The sequence below is a fragment of the Numenius arquata genome, chromosome 23 (genome assembly GCF_964106895.1).
Source record: "Numenius arquata chromosome 23, bNumArq3.hap1.1, whole genome shotgun sequence".
Taxonomy (NCBI): Eukaryota; Metazoa; Chordata; class Aves; order Charadriiformes; family Scolopacidae; genus Numenius; species Numenius arquata.
This window is the reverse complement of record NC_133598.1, coordinates 6,599,209-6,612,665: the sequence shown is the minus strand read 5'-3', so window position 1 is coordinate 6,612,665 and position 13,457 is coordinate 6,599,209. Positions and strand designations below refer to the sequence as shown.

General features: G+C 68.2%; 3 protein-coding genes across 4 annotated transcripts; 1 reads left to right on the top strand and 2 right to left on the bottom strand.

Moving 5' to 3' along the window:
- LOC141474722 (transcription factor CP2-like protein 1) lies at positions 1–3,434 on the bottom strand. Its single transcript, XM_074162781.1, has 14 exons — positions 3,352–3,434; positions 3,110–3,234; positions 2,937–3,010; positions 2,207–2,312; positions 2,017–2,123; positions 1,771–1,923; positions 1,458–1,568; positions 1,285–1,382; positions 1,156–1,210; positions 945–1,038; positions 756–846; positions 559–638; positions 330–475; positions 1–156 (listed from the first exon to the last, which is right to left on the bottom strand). The coding sequence occupies exons 1-14, from the start codon at positions 3,432–3,434 to the stop codon at positions 1–3; spliced, it is 1,479 nt and encodes a 492-aa protein (XP_074018882.1).
- A 1,174-nt stretch (positions 3,435–4,608) lies between these two features.
- STAC2 (SH3 and cysteine rich domain 2) lies at positions 4,609–7,810 on the top strand. Its single transcript, XM_074162960.1, has 11 exons — positions 4,609–4,680; positions 5,195–5,387; positions 5,503–5,600; positions 5,979–6,060; positions 6,160–6,251; positions 6,345–6,411; positions 6,489–6,541; positions 6,921–7,018; positions 7,140–7,191; positions 7,349–7,486; positions 7,715–7,810. Exons 1-11 carry the CDS (start codon positions 4,609–4,611, stop codon positions 7,808–7,810), a joined length of 1,041 nt encoding a protein of 346 aa, XP_074019061.1.
- Positions 7,811–10,145: 2,335 nt separating this feature from the next.
- RPL19 (ribosomal protein L19) lies at positions 10,146–13,136 on the bottom strand. Of its 2 annotated transcripts, none has more exons than XM_074162724.1 (6): positions 12,892–13,136; positions 12,364–12,470; positions 11,791–11,913; positions 11,444–11,564; positions 11,004–11,114; positions 10,146–10,350 (listed from the first exon to the last, which is right to left on the bottom strand). In XM_074162724.1, exons 1-6 carry the CDS (start codon positions 12,894–12,896, stop codon positions 10,227–10,229), a joined length of 591 nt encoding a protein of 196 aa, XP_074018825.1. In that variant the 5' UTR covers positions 12,897–13,136; the 3' UTR covers positions 10,146–10,226. The 2 variants fall into 2 exon arrangements, with proteins under 2 accessions (XP_074018825.1, XP_074018826.1); XM_074162725.1 differs by having other exon boundaries at positions 12,780–12,894.
- Between the last annotated feature and the right edge of the window lie 321 nt (positions 13,137–13,457).

Here is a 13,457-nt window from a genome sequence, read left to right as displayed (position 1 = left end):
CTACCGCAGCAGCAGCTGAAGCCCCTCGGGACCGTGCGCTGCCCAGAGACACGGCTCAGCCGGGGCCATCGTCCCCTGCCCGCGGGCCCTGGCCACCACCTCACCTTTGCTGATGGCCACCACGAAGCACGTCTCGTCCAAGAGGTTCCTGATCATCTTGGGGGGGGTGGGGAGCGAGGTGAGGGGGGACGGGGTTGGGGCCGCGTGTCCCATCCCAGAGCCCGGACCCTCATCCCGCTGCGGCCAGGGGCACCCTCGGTGGGAGCAGGTTGGGCACCCCGAGGGGCCACGGGGTCTGTCACCTCCTGGGTGTCCCCCCTGGTCCTTACCGTGTCGCTGACGAGGATGTGGATGCCGGAGGGTCCCTGCCGGGAGACCCGCAGGATCTGGCCCACGGGCAACCCCAGGAGCCGGGCCAGCTTCCCGGTCAGCTCGGCCACCGTCAGCTCCTCCAGCTGCACCTCCTGGTACAGCCCTGGGGACAGGATGGGGACAGGGCAGTGAGCGGGGACCCATCCCACACTGCCCCCCCACTGCCCCCCGCCACCCCCCCGGTACCTGAGCATCCGTCCTCCGCACCCTCAGCCCCACCGACGGGCTCCCGCGACACGTAGAGGGTCAGCCGGGGCCGGGGGCACCTGTGGAGGCAGAGAGGGGTCTGACGGGGGGGCACAGGGTCCAGCCAGGCGGGGGGGGGGCTCCTGGGGGTCCCCAAAAAGAGGGTCCGAGGAGCCCGGTGGGATTTGGGAGCCCACCGGCCCGTCAGCGCGTGGCAGAGGCGGATGCCGTCGGGGGCTCCGCAGATCTGGATGAGGTCCCTGCGGGAGAGCTTCAGCAGGTCGGCCCCTGCGGACAAGGAGGGCTCAGGGGGAGTGGGGGGTCCCAGCCGCGGGGGGGACGGCTCTGCCCCCCCACCCTGGCCCGGTGCCGCCCCACGGCTTCACCTGCGAAGTTGGCGAAGACGCGGGCGCAGGCGGAGAAGCGGCGCTCGTGCAGCCATTGCTGAGTCTCCAGGGGGGACGCGCAGGGGCTCAGCGCCTGGGGCCGCGGGAGACGAGCCTCAGCCGGGGCATGCACCGAGCGGGCACGTTCTCAGCCCAGCCAGCCCCCTCCCTGGGGGGGGCCGGGGGGGGGGGGCTATAGGGGCACCCTCACCTCACCGGGACTCTCCACGGGGCTGTCGGCAGCGCAGGTGGGCGACACACACCCCCTGGGGGGAGAGGGGCCGGGGCTGAGTAGGGGAACCCAGCAGCGGGTGGGGGTCCAGGGGGGGTCCCCACTTACCTCTCGGGGCTCAGCAGCTTGAAGGGGTGAGGAGAGGGCAGCCCCGGGGTGCCTGGGGGGCTGAGGGGTGCACCCAGCGCATCCGGCCACGGGGCGCACTGGGGATGGAGAGGGGTCAGGGGGTTGTAGGGGGGGACCCCAGCCCGCAGGGGGGGCTCAGGGCCGGCCCCCACCTCGGCCAGCACCGTGCTCTCATAGGCCGGCTGGAATTTCTCCCGCTCCGGCGCCGGCTGCTTCTCCACCTTCTCCCGGTCCGTCTTCTGCTTCCTATCGGCCCCCTTGGGCTGCGCCGGTGGCCGTGAGCCAGGACCACCGCCACGGTGGCCAACGGGGACCCCAGACTCCCGGGAGCCCAGAACCCCGGACACCCAGACCCATGGACCCACCCCCCCCATTGCACCCAGCCCCACGCTCAGAGGGGGGTTTGCAGGGAATGGGGAGGGGGCACTGGTCACCCTGGGGCCACTGGTGCCCCCCACCCAGTACCTTGAACACCTTGACGAGGCAGCTGGCGGAGTGGAGGTGCTCGGGGGGGTCCCCCTTGCCCCCCACCCCATAAGTGTCGATCTGGATGCGGAAGGGGACGCCTTTCTCCCCCCCGTTCTTGCGCAGCGTGAACTCGGTGCTGATGCAGTGAACCTGGCCGGGGACAGCGGGGTCGGCGGTGGCTGCCGTGACCCCCCCCGGGCCCCCCCCAAGTCTCTCCAGCCCCCAGCCGGGCCTGGCCCCCACCTGCACGAAGACGGAGGTCCTTCTCGAGGGGTCCCAGAGGAACTCCACCGTGTTGAGCAGCGTGGGGTGGATTTGGGGTTCGAGGATGCCGACGGAGAGGGGGATGTCTGCGGGAGGGGGGGTGAGCACGGCCCCCCAGGTCCCTCCCCAGCCCCCCCCCCCCAGCCCCTCGCCCACCGCCGGCACTGACCGATGTCGAGGATGCGGTCGCCCGGGCGGCTCCACCGCCAGCCCTCCAGCTGCTGCTGCTCCGAGTACTGCAGCCGCCGGTCGTGGAAGACCACCCGCACCACGCTCTGCGCGACAGGATCGGGCCCCGCCGCCCCCCACCGCTGAGCTGAGCCCACGGCCACCACCACCACGGCCACCACCACCGCGGCCACCACCACGGCTGCGGCTGAGCCCACGGCCACCGCCACAGCCCCACGGCCACTGCCACGGACCCACAGCCGCTGCCACGGCCAGCGGAGGGATGGGGCTGGACTGGGGCTGGATTTGGGCTGAACTGGGGCTGAACTGGGACTGGACCAGAGCTGAATTGGAGCTGAACTGGGGCTGAACTGGGGCTTGCTAGGGGCTGAACTGGGGCTGGATTGGGGCTGAACTGGGGCTTGCTAGGGACTGAGCTGAGGCTGAACAGGGGTTGGGGTGGGACTGGACAGGGGCTGAACTGGGGCTGAACTGGGACTGAACTGGGGCTTGCTAGGGGCTGAACTGGGGCTGGATTGGGGCTGAACTGGGGCTGGATTGGGACTGAGCTGAGGCTGAACAGGGGTTGAGGTGGGACTGGACAGGGGCTGAACTGGGGCTGAACTGGGACTGGACAGGGGCTGAACTGGGACATAATGTCAGAGCTTTGCCCCCAAGGCTTCACCCCAAGTTTTTTTTTTTGGGGGGGGGGGTCCCTACCCCCATCTCACCTTCAGCATCCTCCGTCCCTCCCCGCCGGGGTCCGCCCGGGGGTTCCCCATCATGCGGATCTCATACGACTGCCCTGGGGGGGAAGGGGCGGGGGGGGGGCAAAAATGGGTGCTGAGGACACCAAAGTGGGGGGGTCCCACCCTCCCGAGCTCCCCCCCCCGCCCCGGCTCACCCTGGTTGAGGTAGGTGAGGGTCTCCTCGTGGTGCCGGACGGCGGGAGAAGTGGGGGCGCAGAGGACGTACTGGAAAGCCGGGCAGGGTTCCTCCTGCTTCAGGTAAGGCAACGCGGGGGGGTCCCTGCGAGAAAACAGCCCCCCCACCCCCCCCCCAACGAAAGGTGGGCACCCAGCCGTGCCTCAGTTTCCCTAAAAAACAGAGTATTGGGTTTTTTGGGGGTGGGGGGGTGGGTGGTACCTGAGCAGCCCAGGGCCGGAGATGGGGTACATCTCCCCAGGACTGGACCAGTAATGGTCAGGTTGACCGTGCCAGAAGAGCATGGTGAAGGGGGGGGGGGGGGCGTCCTGCGAGGTGGGGGGGGGAACACACACACACACACACAAGGTGACAACAAGGAAGGACAGGTTGTAGGGCTGGGGGGGTGTGTGTCCCCCCCCCGGCTTTTATAGGCGCAGGGAGGGGTGGGGAGAGCGGGGTTGGCCCAGTTGGGTCCAGTTTGGGGAGGGAGTTGACAGTAAATAGTGGAGGGGGGGCCCCCCCCCGTGTTTGTTGTCAATACAAAGTGGGGGGGACACCCGGGGGGGACACACACGAGGGGTTATTCACGGGGGGGGGGCTGCAGCCGGCCATTGGCCAGCTGGACACCCCCTCCCTGTGAACAACCCCGCGTGTGTCCCCCCCCCAGCCATTCCCTGTCCCCTTGTCCCAGCCAAGGACATCTTCGTCCCCCCCCCGCCTTGTGTCCCCCCCCCCCCAGCCATTCCAGTCCAGGGCGACAAGCCAAGGCCGCCCTGTGCCAGCCCCCGCCGCATTTTAATTCCATTAATTTTCGCCCAGATTTGGCTCATTTTGGGGAGAAAAAGGCGGCGGGGGGGGGGGGCGGAGGGGGGGGTGTTGCCCATGTGGGGCGCTGACAACCACCCCCCCCTCCGGGTGTTTATGGGGGGGGGGTGATATGGGTGCTGCCCCCCCCCTCCCCTTGGGTGTCGAGGGGGGGAGGATGCAGAGGCAAAGAGGGGGTGTCTGTGGGTGCTGCCCCCCCCACCCCCAGGGTGCAAATGGGGGGGGTCTGAGGGTGCTGTTTCCCGCCCCCCCGGGGTGCAAATGGAGGGGGGGTGCTGCATCCCCCGGGGGGCAATTGGGGGGAGCCATGAGCGCTGACACCCCACCCCCCCCCGGGATATCGGTGCCGGGGGGGTAATGGGTGCTGCCCCCTAACAGTGTCAATGAGGGGGGGGGTTCCCCAGTGCCCCCTCCCATCTGCGACGCCTGGTGATGTGGGGGGCAAGCCCCGCCCCAGTTGGGGCCGGCAGCCAATGGGCAGCCCAGGATTAGCATATCTCTCCACATACACCCCCCCCCACATACACCCCCCCCCGCTGGGGAGGGACCGGCGGCGGCTTGAGCTCTGTCGCGACCGGGTCGCGGCGCTGTCGCGACAGCGGGAGGCGGCGGCGGGGGGGGCGGTGGCGGCGGAGGGGGCGTGGCGGGCGCATGACGGACCCCCCCGGGGAGAGCGAACCTGCGGACCCCCCCGAGCCGCCCCCCGCCGGGCCCGGCAGCAAGGTACGGCCGGGGGGGGAGCACCGGGGGTTGCACCGGGGGAGGGGGGGGTTCCGTGCATGGCGTGCGGGGGGGGGGGGGAAGAGCGTGTCCCGGGAGATCTCAGCTTCTTCGGGGTGTCGCCAGCCCCAGCCCGGGGGGGTCCGGCCCCCCCCCCCCCACCGGCCCCGCTAAACCCGGTTCCCCGGCCGGGCCGGGCTGGTGCAGCGGGGGTGGCAGCGGGAGGGAGAGGGGGGGCGCTGGGAGGGGTCCCTGCCACCCCGGGGGGATCCCCCCGTCCCCTCCCGGGGTCCCTACCACCCCTGGGGGGGTCCCTGCCATCCCAGGAGGGGTCCCCTCGGCCCCTCCCGGGTCCCTGCAACCCCTGGGAGATCCCTCCCGGCCCCTCCCTGGGTCGTTGCCACCCCTTGGGGGGGGGGGGTCCCTGTCACCCCTAAGGGGTGTCGCCCCCCCCCGGGTTCATTGCCACCCCTGGGGGGGGGGTTCCCCGCCGTCCCAGGGGGGGTCCCTCCGGCAGATGCAGCGGTTGAAGCGGTCGCTGTCCCTCCGGACGCTGCTGCGGAGCAAGAGCGTGGAGAGCCTCTTCCCACGGGCGGGGGGGGGCGTGCAGGGCGCCGGGACCCCCCCGTCCCCCCCGCGGACACACGGCTTCCAGCAGTACGTCTTCAAGAAGCATTGCCCCTGCGAGCTGTGCCGGCAGCTCATCGCAGGTGGGGGCCAGAGGAGGACGATGGCGGGGGGGGGGTGGGGTGTCTGGAGGGGTGCTGGGGGGGGGACACCACCTGTCCCTGGCCGTGACGTGTCCCCCCCCCTCGCTGCCTGCAGGCAACTCACGGCAGGGCCTGCGGTGCAAGGCGTGCAAGGCCGGCGTGCACCTCTGGTGCTCCGAGGGCATCTCGCACCAGCAGTGCCCCGGCAAACCGGTACGTGCTCGTGGGGGGGGGACACACACACGCACACACACACACACACAGCCCTGCCAGCACACCCCCCCCGAGCCCCCCGACACAGCCCTGTCCCCGGGGGGCTGCAGGCAGTGGGGCCCGTGGCTGCGCACACGCGTGTGCGCCGGGATACGTGTCCACAGGCATGTGTGAGCACAGGGATGTGTGCAAGCACACACACCCCCCCCCCCCCCAAACACACGGGGGTCCCCGGCCCCAGGGGCACACTCAATCCCAGCACTCAGCTCGGCCCCCCCCCTCGTCCCCGGGGCTGCTGGGTGCCCCTTTTCCCCAAAACCCTTGTTTTTCCCCCCAAACCTCTGGGGTTTTTCCTGACCCCCCTGTTTTTTCCCCCAGGCCACCTCTTTCCGCCGCAATTTCAGCTCCCCCCTGCTGCTGCCGGAGCAGGGGGGCTCCACGCAGGGTGAGCCCCCCCCAGGTGAGCCTCCTGGCTGCACCCCGGGGTGCAGGCTGTGCTGGGGGGGGGGGGGGTCCTGACACCCCCCCCCCCCCCCCCGTCCGTTCCCCCCCCCAACAGACCCCGGTGTGGACCCGGTGTACGAGACGCTGCGGTTCGGCACCTCCCTGGCACACGGCACCGGCCCCACGGAGCTGCCCCCCGGCATCCAGGTACCCCCCCCCCCGGGAGGGCTGCGGGGGGAGGACACGACACGACACTATGGGGGTGTGGGACCCCCCCCCCAACCCCTCCCTCTGCCCCAGGGTGAGAAGGCGGCAGCCGAGGAGGAGAGTGGGGACGCCCCGAGCGCGGGGAGCCCGAGCGATGGCGGTAAGGGGGTGACGTTGGGGTGGGGGGTCGGACTGGGGGGGTCAGGGCTGACTCTGCCCCCCCCCCCATCTCAGCAGTTGTCACCCCAGCAGAGAGGGACAGTGCGGAGGAGAAGAGCCCTGGGCAGCAGGTAGGGGCCTGGGGGGGGCAGGATGGGATGAAAGGTGGGGGCTGGGGGGGCTTGGGTGATGCACTGGGGCCGTGGGGCAGAGGAATGGGGCCGTGGGGCTGTGGGGATGGGGTGTTGGAAGGGGGCTGTGGGGCAGAGGAGTGGGGTGTTGGAAGGGGGCTGTGGGGCAGAGGAATGGGGCTGTGGGGCAGAGGAGTGGGGTGATGGAAGAGTTCTGTGGGGCAGAGGAATGCGGTGTTGGAAGGGGGCTGTGGGGCAGAAGGATAGGATGCTGGCACAGGGCTGGGGGCCATGGGTCCAGGCTAGGGGCCATGGGGCAGGGCTGGTTGCCATGGGGCAGAGGTGTGGGGCAGTGGGGCAGGGCTGGCTGTGTCCTCAGGCTGCCCGGGGGCCGGCGCGGCGGGACGGGGCCCCCATGTTCTCCTACGTGGCTCTCTACAAGTTCGTGCCCCAGGAGCAGCAGGACCTGGCGCTGCAGTGAGTGGGGAGGGGGCCGGGCGGGGGGGGGGGGGGGACGACACACCGGCCCTGTGGGGGCAGCACAGAGAGAGGGGGGGGACACACATCCCCACGCTGCCCCACACCTCCCTCCCCACAGGCCCGGGGACAGGGTGACGCTGGTGGACGATTCCAACGAGGAGTGGTGGAAGGTCAGGGGCGGGGGGGGGGGGGCTCCGTGGGGCTGGGAGGAGTTGGGGGGGTGGGGGGGGGGGAGCCCCGGGGGCTGGTGCCCGCTGGGGTGTTCACTGGTGTGATGAGTGCGGGGTGGGGTGGGGTCTCAGCCATGACCCGGGGGCCGTGCCGCAGGGGAAGGTGGGCGACCGCTTGGGCTTCTTCCCGGCCAACTTCGTGCAGCGCGTCCGTCCCGGGGAGAGCGTCTGGAGGAGCTGCCGGGCCGTGCCGGGCGACAGGGAACGGGGGCACATGAGCCTCCGGGAGAACCAGGTGAGGGCAGGGGGTGGGGGACACACGGGACACCCCCCCCCCCACCACCACCACCCCCCCCCGACCCCTGCCGGAGCCAGCACCCGGCTGCCCTGGGGTGCACCGAGTTGTGTCCGTCCTCAGCCTGGGGGGGGGTGTGTGTGGTGGTGGTAGGTAGGGGGGGGGGGGGGGGGGCAGCAGGGCCGTGCCATCCCACCGTCTGTCCGTCTGTCTATCTGTCCGACCCAGATCTGCGTGGGCGTGGGCAGGACCCGGGGTCTCCTGCGGGTGACCAGCGGCAGGAAACGGGGGCTGGTCCCCGCCGAGGCGCTCACCGAGATCTGAGGGTGGGGGGGGGGGGGGCAACCTCCAGCCAACCTCTGGTGGCCCCGTCCCCACCACCTCCCTGGATCTCCTCCACACCTCAGGAAGCCCCCTCTGGGGGGGACTTCATCCCCCCCCCCCCCCGGGGGCCACTCCCGGTGTCTCCATCCCCCGGGGTCTGGCCCGAGGTGTGTGCCCGGCTGGGAGGGGACACGGGGGGGGCACTGCCCACGGCAGGGGGGGGGGGGTACCTACACGGGTGCTCCTAACCCCTCGTGTGAGCTGGCGGGGGGGTCTGCACACCAGCACAGGTGTGCAAATCCCCGTGCGCACACCAGGACACACCCCCTCTGCCTGTGCACACGCGTGTGGGAGCCCCACACGCCCCCCCCCCCCCGAGCCACACACGCCTGTGTCTGTGCACTAACACACGCGTGTCCAGCCCCACAGAAACACACCCCCCCCCAGAGCCAAACACACCTGTATCTGCACTAACACACGCGTGTGCAGCCCCACATGCCCCCCCCCAGGAGCCCTACATACCTGTATCTGCACTAACACATGCGTGTGCAGCCCCACACGCGTGTGCCCTGCCCGGCTGCTGGAGCCCAAGCAATAATTGTCCCTGTGTCGTCCCCCCCCCCGGCCCAAGATCCGAAATAAAAGGCTGTCACCGCGGTGACGGTGCCACCAGGTCGTTTTTTGGTGCCGAGGGGACAAGCTTTGGTGCTGCCACGCGTCTGGGTGGGGAGGGGGGGGGAAACACACACACACACACACACACCCCCCCACACACACACCCCCGCTGCGGGTTGCCCATCTCCTCATCTTGGTGCCACCCCCGTGGCCACCGGGGGGCTCTTTGGCCACCATGAGTCACCCCGCGGTGAGTCACCATCGGTGGAGGCGAGGCCAAGGAGAGAGCAGGCACCGGGCGGGAAGGGGGGGGCAAGTCGGGGGGGGGGGTGGGGGGGTAGCACCGGGAAGGGGGGGTGGGGGTGTGTGTGTGTGGGGGTGTGTGGTGTGTGACGCATGGGGACACAGCCCAGGGCGAGCAGTGGGGCCAGCTGGCCCACCCAGCCCCGTCCCCAGGTGGTCCCCCCCTCACCTGCGTGATGAGGTGGGAGGGTCTCAGCAGCGTTTCCTGTGGGTGGGGACGCCCCCCCCCCCCCCCCGCAGCTTATAAAAGCCCCGGCTGCAGCCAGGGATGGGGCAGAGCCTGTGAGGGGGGGGTGTTGTCTCCTGGGGGGGGCTGTCCCCTGTCAGCCCCCCCCCCCCCAACCCCAGCGAGGACGGTCTCCAGCATGGGGTTGGTAAGGAGCCGCTTGGGTGAGTGGGGGGGGGGTCTCTTGGGGGGGCCTGACCCAGTCCTTGGGGGGGGGGGGGGGGGGGGTTGGCCCCTGGTGCGAGCTGCAGCCCCGGTGCCTGGGTGTGCACAGACCCCCACCCCTTCCCATCCCAGCCCTCCCCCTCAGCACATCCTGCACCGCCCCAGGGGCACCTGTGGGGGCTGTGCCCCCTCCCACCCAAAAAAGCCCCCCCTCACCATCAGCTCTGGCTCAAAACCAGCAGCGTGGGGGGGGGCTGCAGCATGTCCCCCTGCTTGGTGGCCTCCAGCCCCCCAAGGGACCAGCACGACTGCCCTGTGCCTGGGGGTGCCTGAAGCCCCTCCCGGGGCTGTGCCCCCCGCCCCTGGTGTCTCCAGCTGCCCCCCCAAGGCCACCGCGGGTGTCTCCTTCCTGTCACCCCAGACATGGCCATGAGGGGGTCACAGCTCTCGGATGTTAAAGAGGGGCTGGGGGGCCTCTGTGCCCATGCCTGGCCTGGCTCTGCCATCGGCCCCCTCCTGCTGTGACTTGGGGTGATGGGGGCACCCCGGGCCCTTTCCTGGGGGTTCAGGGTGAGCCCCAGGAGCTCCACAGTCCACCTGGGACCACCCCTCCCGCAGGGCGGCCAGAAGCTCTGGCTGAAGATGCCCCAAGGAGCTGCTGCTTGTCCCCGTTTGTCCCTGGGAGCCACCAGGAAGGGCCCTGGGGTGCTGGGGCTGGCAGTGGTGATCCCCAGACCCCTTTTGTCCCTCCAGAGCTCAGCGGGGGGGGGAGGACTTGGGGCCAGTGCCACCCTTTAGGGTTAGTCACCAGGCTGTGGGCAGAGGAGCCGTGGGGGCACGAACTGGGCTTTGCCATTGGCAACTGACTCACTGGGACAAGTGTCCTTCCCCGGCCACCAGCCCCTCTCACCCTCACGCCAGGAACTGCCCGACCAACCCCTTCAGATCCCACCAACCACGATCTTCTTCCCCAGCCCCTTCCCTCCCAGCTCCACAAACCCCGGAGAGAGCCAGAGCCCGAGAGCGGGTGGGAGGAGGAGTCCTGAATGTGGTGTTTTATTGACCTCTTGAGGATGGCAAACGCGATGGAGAGGAGAGGGACAGCCTTTACTTCTTGGTCTCCTCCTCCTTGGAGAGGGTCTTGATGATTTCCTCCTTCTTGGCCTGCAGACGTTCCTCGCGGCGCTTACGAGCCTCCTTGGTCTTGGACCTGCGAGCTTCGGCCTGGTCGCTGTGAGAAGATCAAGTTGAAGAAGTTAAAAGAGCAGCTCGTGAATGAGCAGGGATCACCCCAACCTGCCTGGAGAAGGCTTTTAACCCCCCCATATCTCCTCTGTCCCCACAGGACTCTGGTCCCCCCCAACCAGCTGCTGAAATGAGCTGTGCTCCAGCGCTCACGGGCCACCCACAGCTCTGACTGCAGCTCCAGTGGTGCCAAACTGGTCCCACTCTGCCCCGAGCGAGGACACGGGGCTCTGCTGTCCCTCCCCGACGGGCTCCTGGCTCTGGGGACACACAGCTTTACTGGAGACCAAAGTTAAAACACCTGATTTTTAACCAAACACGCAGGAGGATTCTGAAATCCATCGGCTCTTCTGCCTCCTCACCTCCCCCCGTCAATCATTTACAGATCCAAGTGGACAGATCAGTAAATTCACCAGTTTGCAGCTTTATGGGCAACCATCATCCACTATGGACGCGGTGGAACGCACAAAGCTCTGCCAGAATCACCCATTTCTCCGCTTCCAGCCAGCCCTGCCCAGTTTGGGGTTGATTCCTCACCAGCCAGAGCCACCAGCGGCAGCAGCCGCCCGGGATTACCTGCCCGGGGAGTGACCGAAAAGAAAAATTGACCCCACAACTCAACAGCGCGGCAGGACTTACGCCAAGAGCTTCTTGCGAGCTTTGTCTGCCTTGAGCTTGTGGATGTGCTCCATCAGGATCCGCTTGTTCTTGAAGACGTTACCCTTCACCTTCAGGTAGAGGCTGTGGTACCTGACGGAGCGGAACAGAACGGACTGTAAATGAAGCCGCTCAGGGCTGAAACCACCCTGCAGCTTCCAGCACAAAGCAGGAACACACACACGCGCACACGTGCTGTGAGGAGGAGGGTCACCCTGAAGCTCCTCCACTGGCTCTCCCCTCCTCTGCGCAGGCAGAGGGCTCGTCGGGAGAAGTACTGGCATTCCCCCAGAGCAGCTCTCCAGTGCCGTGCTTCCCAAAAAGGACTTATTTTCACCCAGCGGCACAGCAAGGAGCCACACACGGCAATACGGGGGGATCTGAGGGTGTGGAGACGTGACCCAAAGCTGGAGGTGGCTTACATATGGCGGTCAATCTTCTTGGACTCCCTGTATCTCCGGAGCAGGCGCCTCAGGATCCGCATCCTCCTCATCCAGGTCACCTTCTCAGGCATCCGAGCATTGGCCGTACCCTTTCTCTTACCTAGAGAGGGAAAACAGCAGGGGAATGAGCCCGAACTTCTGCAAGTTGAACAGCACGCGTTTGCTGAAAAGTTTAATCCTTCTCTTTACTTCAAGAAGAAAAAGTACTGACAGAGAAACTGCAATTTTAGGCCCTGCCACCAGACTTTGGGGATTGTTGTTAAATATAAGCTCGTAGGCGGACCCCAATCAATGGAAAACTGACATTTCTGGGAGCCAGCACTTACCAATGCCCATGTGCCGGCCCTTCCGGCGGGCCAAGGTGTTCTTCCTGCATCGGGCACGAGAGTGAACGGTCACAGGTTTGCGGATGATCAGACCATCCTTAATCAGCTTCCTGATCTGCTGACCTGTGGGAAGGAACTCCACGGTCAACATCTTCTGTGCAACAGGAGGACACATTAGGCAAGTACAGACTCCCATCCCACTTGTATGAAAAGGTTGCAACCTAAAGGACAAGCCAGACCTTCCCCCAAAGCCCCTTGTGCTGCTGGAGATGCTCTTTTACCCTCCCATCACCACCCCCAGTTATCTCAGAGGACATCACGTACTAAACCCACTACCAAGAACTCACCAGGCACCACGTTCTCATCTGTGGAGCTTTACAAATCCTGCCCATGGACTCATTTCCACTTTGAAATGCAAAACAATCGCTCAAGTGTCAGAATTTTACTTAAGCCAACTTCATGGCTACCGAGCTAGTCTAAAAGCCTCTTCCCGTATCCCTGACGCGTCCCTCTTCCACAGGGCAACGCAATCGACGTGTAGCATGGCCCTGTTCCGGCACGATGACTACTTACGTGAGTTAGCGTTGGCGATCTCATTAGTTTCATTGGGATCCAGCCAGACCTTCTTTTTGCCGCAGCGCAGCACGCTGGAGGCCAGCCTCTTCTGGAGCCGGAGCATACTGGGGAGAACCACGCACACACCTCAGCGCCACGCTCGATCCCGCGGCCGGGACGGCCCTAAGGCCCGGGACAGCCCACCGGGTGCAGGCCGCGCCGCTGGAACAGCACGACGGGGTCGGCCGGACCCGCTAAAGGCCGCAGGGCCCGAGAGCAGGGAGGCCAGCCCCGCTCAGCGCTCCCCTCCCTCCCCCTGCACCCCTCGGCTTGGGCCCCGGCCGCCATTTCGCCCCCTCCCCAGCGCGGCCCGACCGCCATTTTCCCCCGAGGCCTGAAGGGGCCGCAGCCGCCTCACAGGGCCTGGAGCCCACCCTATAGCGCGCCCGGGCAGCCCCCGCTATTGAGGCCACCCCACCGACCGGCCCCGCTCGCTGTCAGTGGCCGGGGCGGGCCTGGGTGGAACGGAGAAACGCGGCCCCTCACCTCATGGCGGCGGCCGGGCGGAGAGGAAGAAGCGGCAGGCCCGGCCCCGCCCACAGCGAGCGCCGCGGGGACCGGCACGTACCACCCCGCGCCCACCCCGCTCCGTCCCCGCGGCCCCGGAGCGGTTCGAACGGCGGCGAGAGAAGAGCCGCGGCGGGATACCGGGTGATAAGGACAGGCAAGCAGCCGGGACCCACTCGGGACGTGGGGAAAGAAGCGCGGTTCCCCCCTCGCTCCCCCCCCTCGTCCCCGCGGGATGGTACATCCCACGCCTGCGCCGTGGGCAGGGCCGGGCGGGCTCGGCGCATGCGCGGTGGCGTCGGGGAGGCTGTGGGCAGCACGTGGGTGGTGGGTGAACTGTGAGGGGACTGGGGAACACTGGGTTGTACTGGGCCTGAACTGGGGGTCAGGAGCATGGCCGGGCAGGCTGGGGGGGCTGCAGGGAGCTGGGGAGATGCCCTCTGCCCGCCGGTGGGCCTGTGTGGGGTGGGAAGGGGTGCAAGGCCTGCCTTGGCTGCAGGCCTCGCCTCGCACGGGGGGCCCGCAGGAGGTTCTCCCCAGCCCCA

Excerpts from the sequence above, each read along its gene's own strand:
- STAC2 (XM_074162960.1), top strand. The coding sequence starts at position 4,609 with ATGACGGACCCCCCCGGGGAGAGCGAACCTGCGGACCCCCCCGAGCCG. Across the intron at positions 6,542-6,920 it reads AGAAGAGCCCTGGGCAGCAG|GCTGCCCGGGGGCCGGCGCG; the intron begins GTAGGGGCCTGG and ends CTGTGTCCTCAG. Across the intron at positions 7,487-7,714 it reads TGAGCCTCCGGGAGAACCAG|ATCTGCGTGGGCGTGGGCAG; the intron begins GTGAGGGCAGGG and ends TGTCCGACCCAG.
- LOC141474722 (XM_074162781.1), bottom strand. The coding sequence starts at position 3,434 with ATGCTCTTCTGGCACGGTCAACCTGACCATTACTGGTCCAGTCCTGGG. Across the intron at positions 1,383-1,457 it reads AGAGCACGGTGCTGGCCGAG|TGCGCCCCGTGGCCGGATGC; the intron begins GTGGGGGCCGGC and ends CTCCATCCCCAG. Across the intron at positions 476-558 it reads TGCGGAGGACGGATGCTCAG|GGCTGTACCAGGAGGTGCAG; the intron begins GTACCGGGGGGG and ends TCCTGTCCCCAG.
- RPL19 (XM_074162724.1), bottom strand. Across the intron at positions 11,914-12,363 it reads GATCGCCAACGCTAACTCAC|GTCAGCAGATCAGGAAGCTG; the intron begins GTAAGTAGTCAT and ends TCCTTCCCACAG. Across the intron at positions 10,351-11,003 it reads GCTCGCAAGAAGCTCTTGGC|CGACCAGGCCGAAGCTCGCA; the intron begins GTAAGTCCTGCC and ends ATCTTCTCACAG.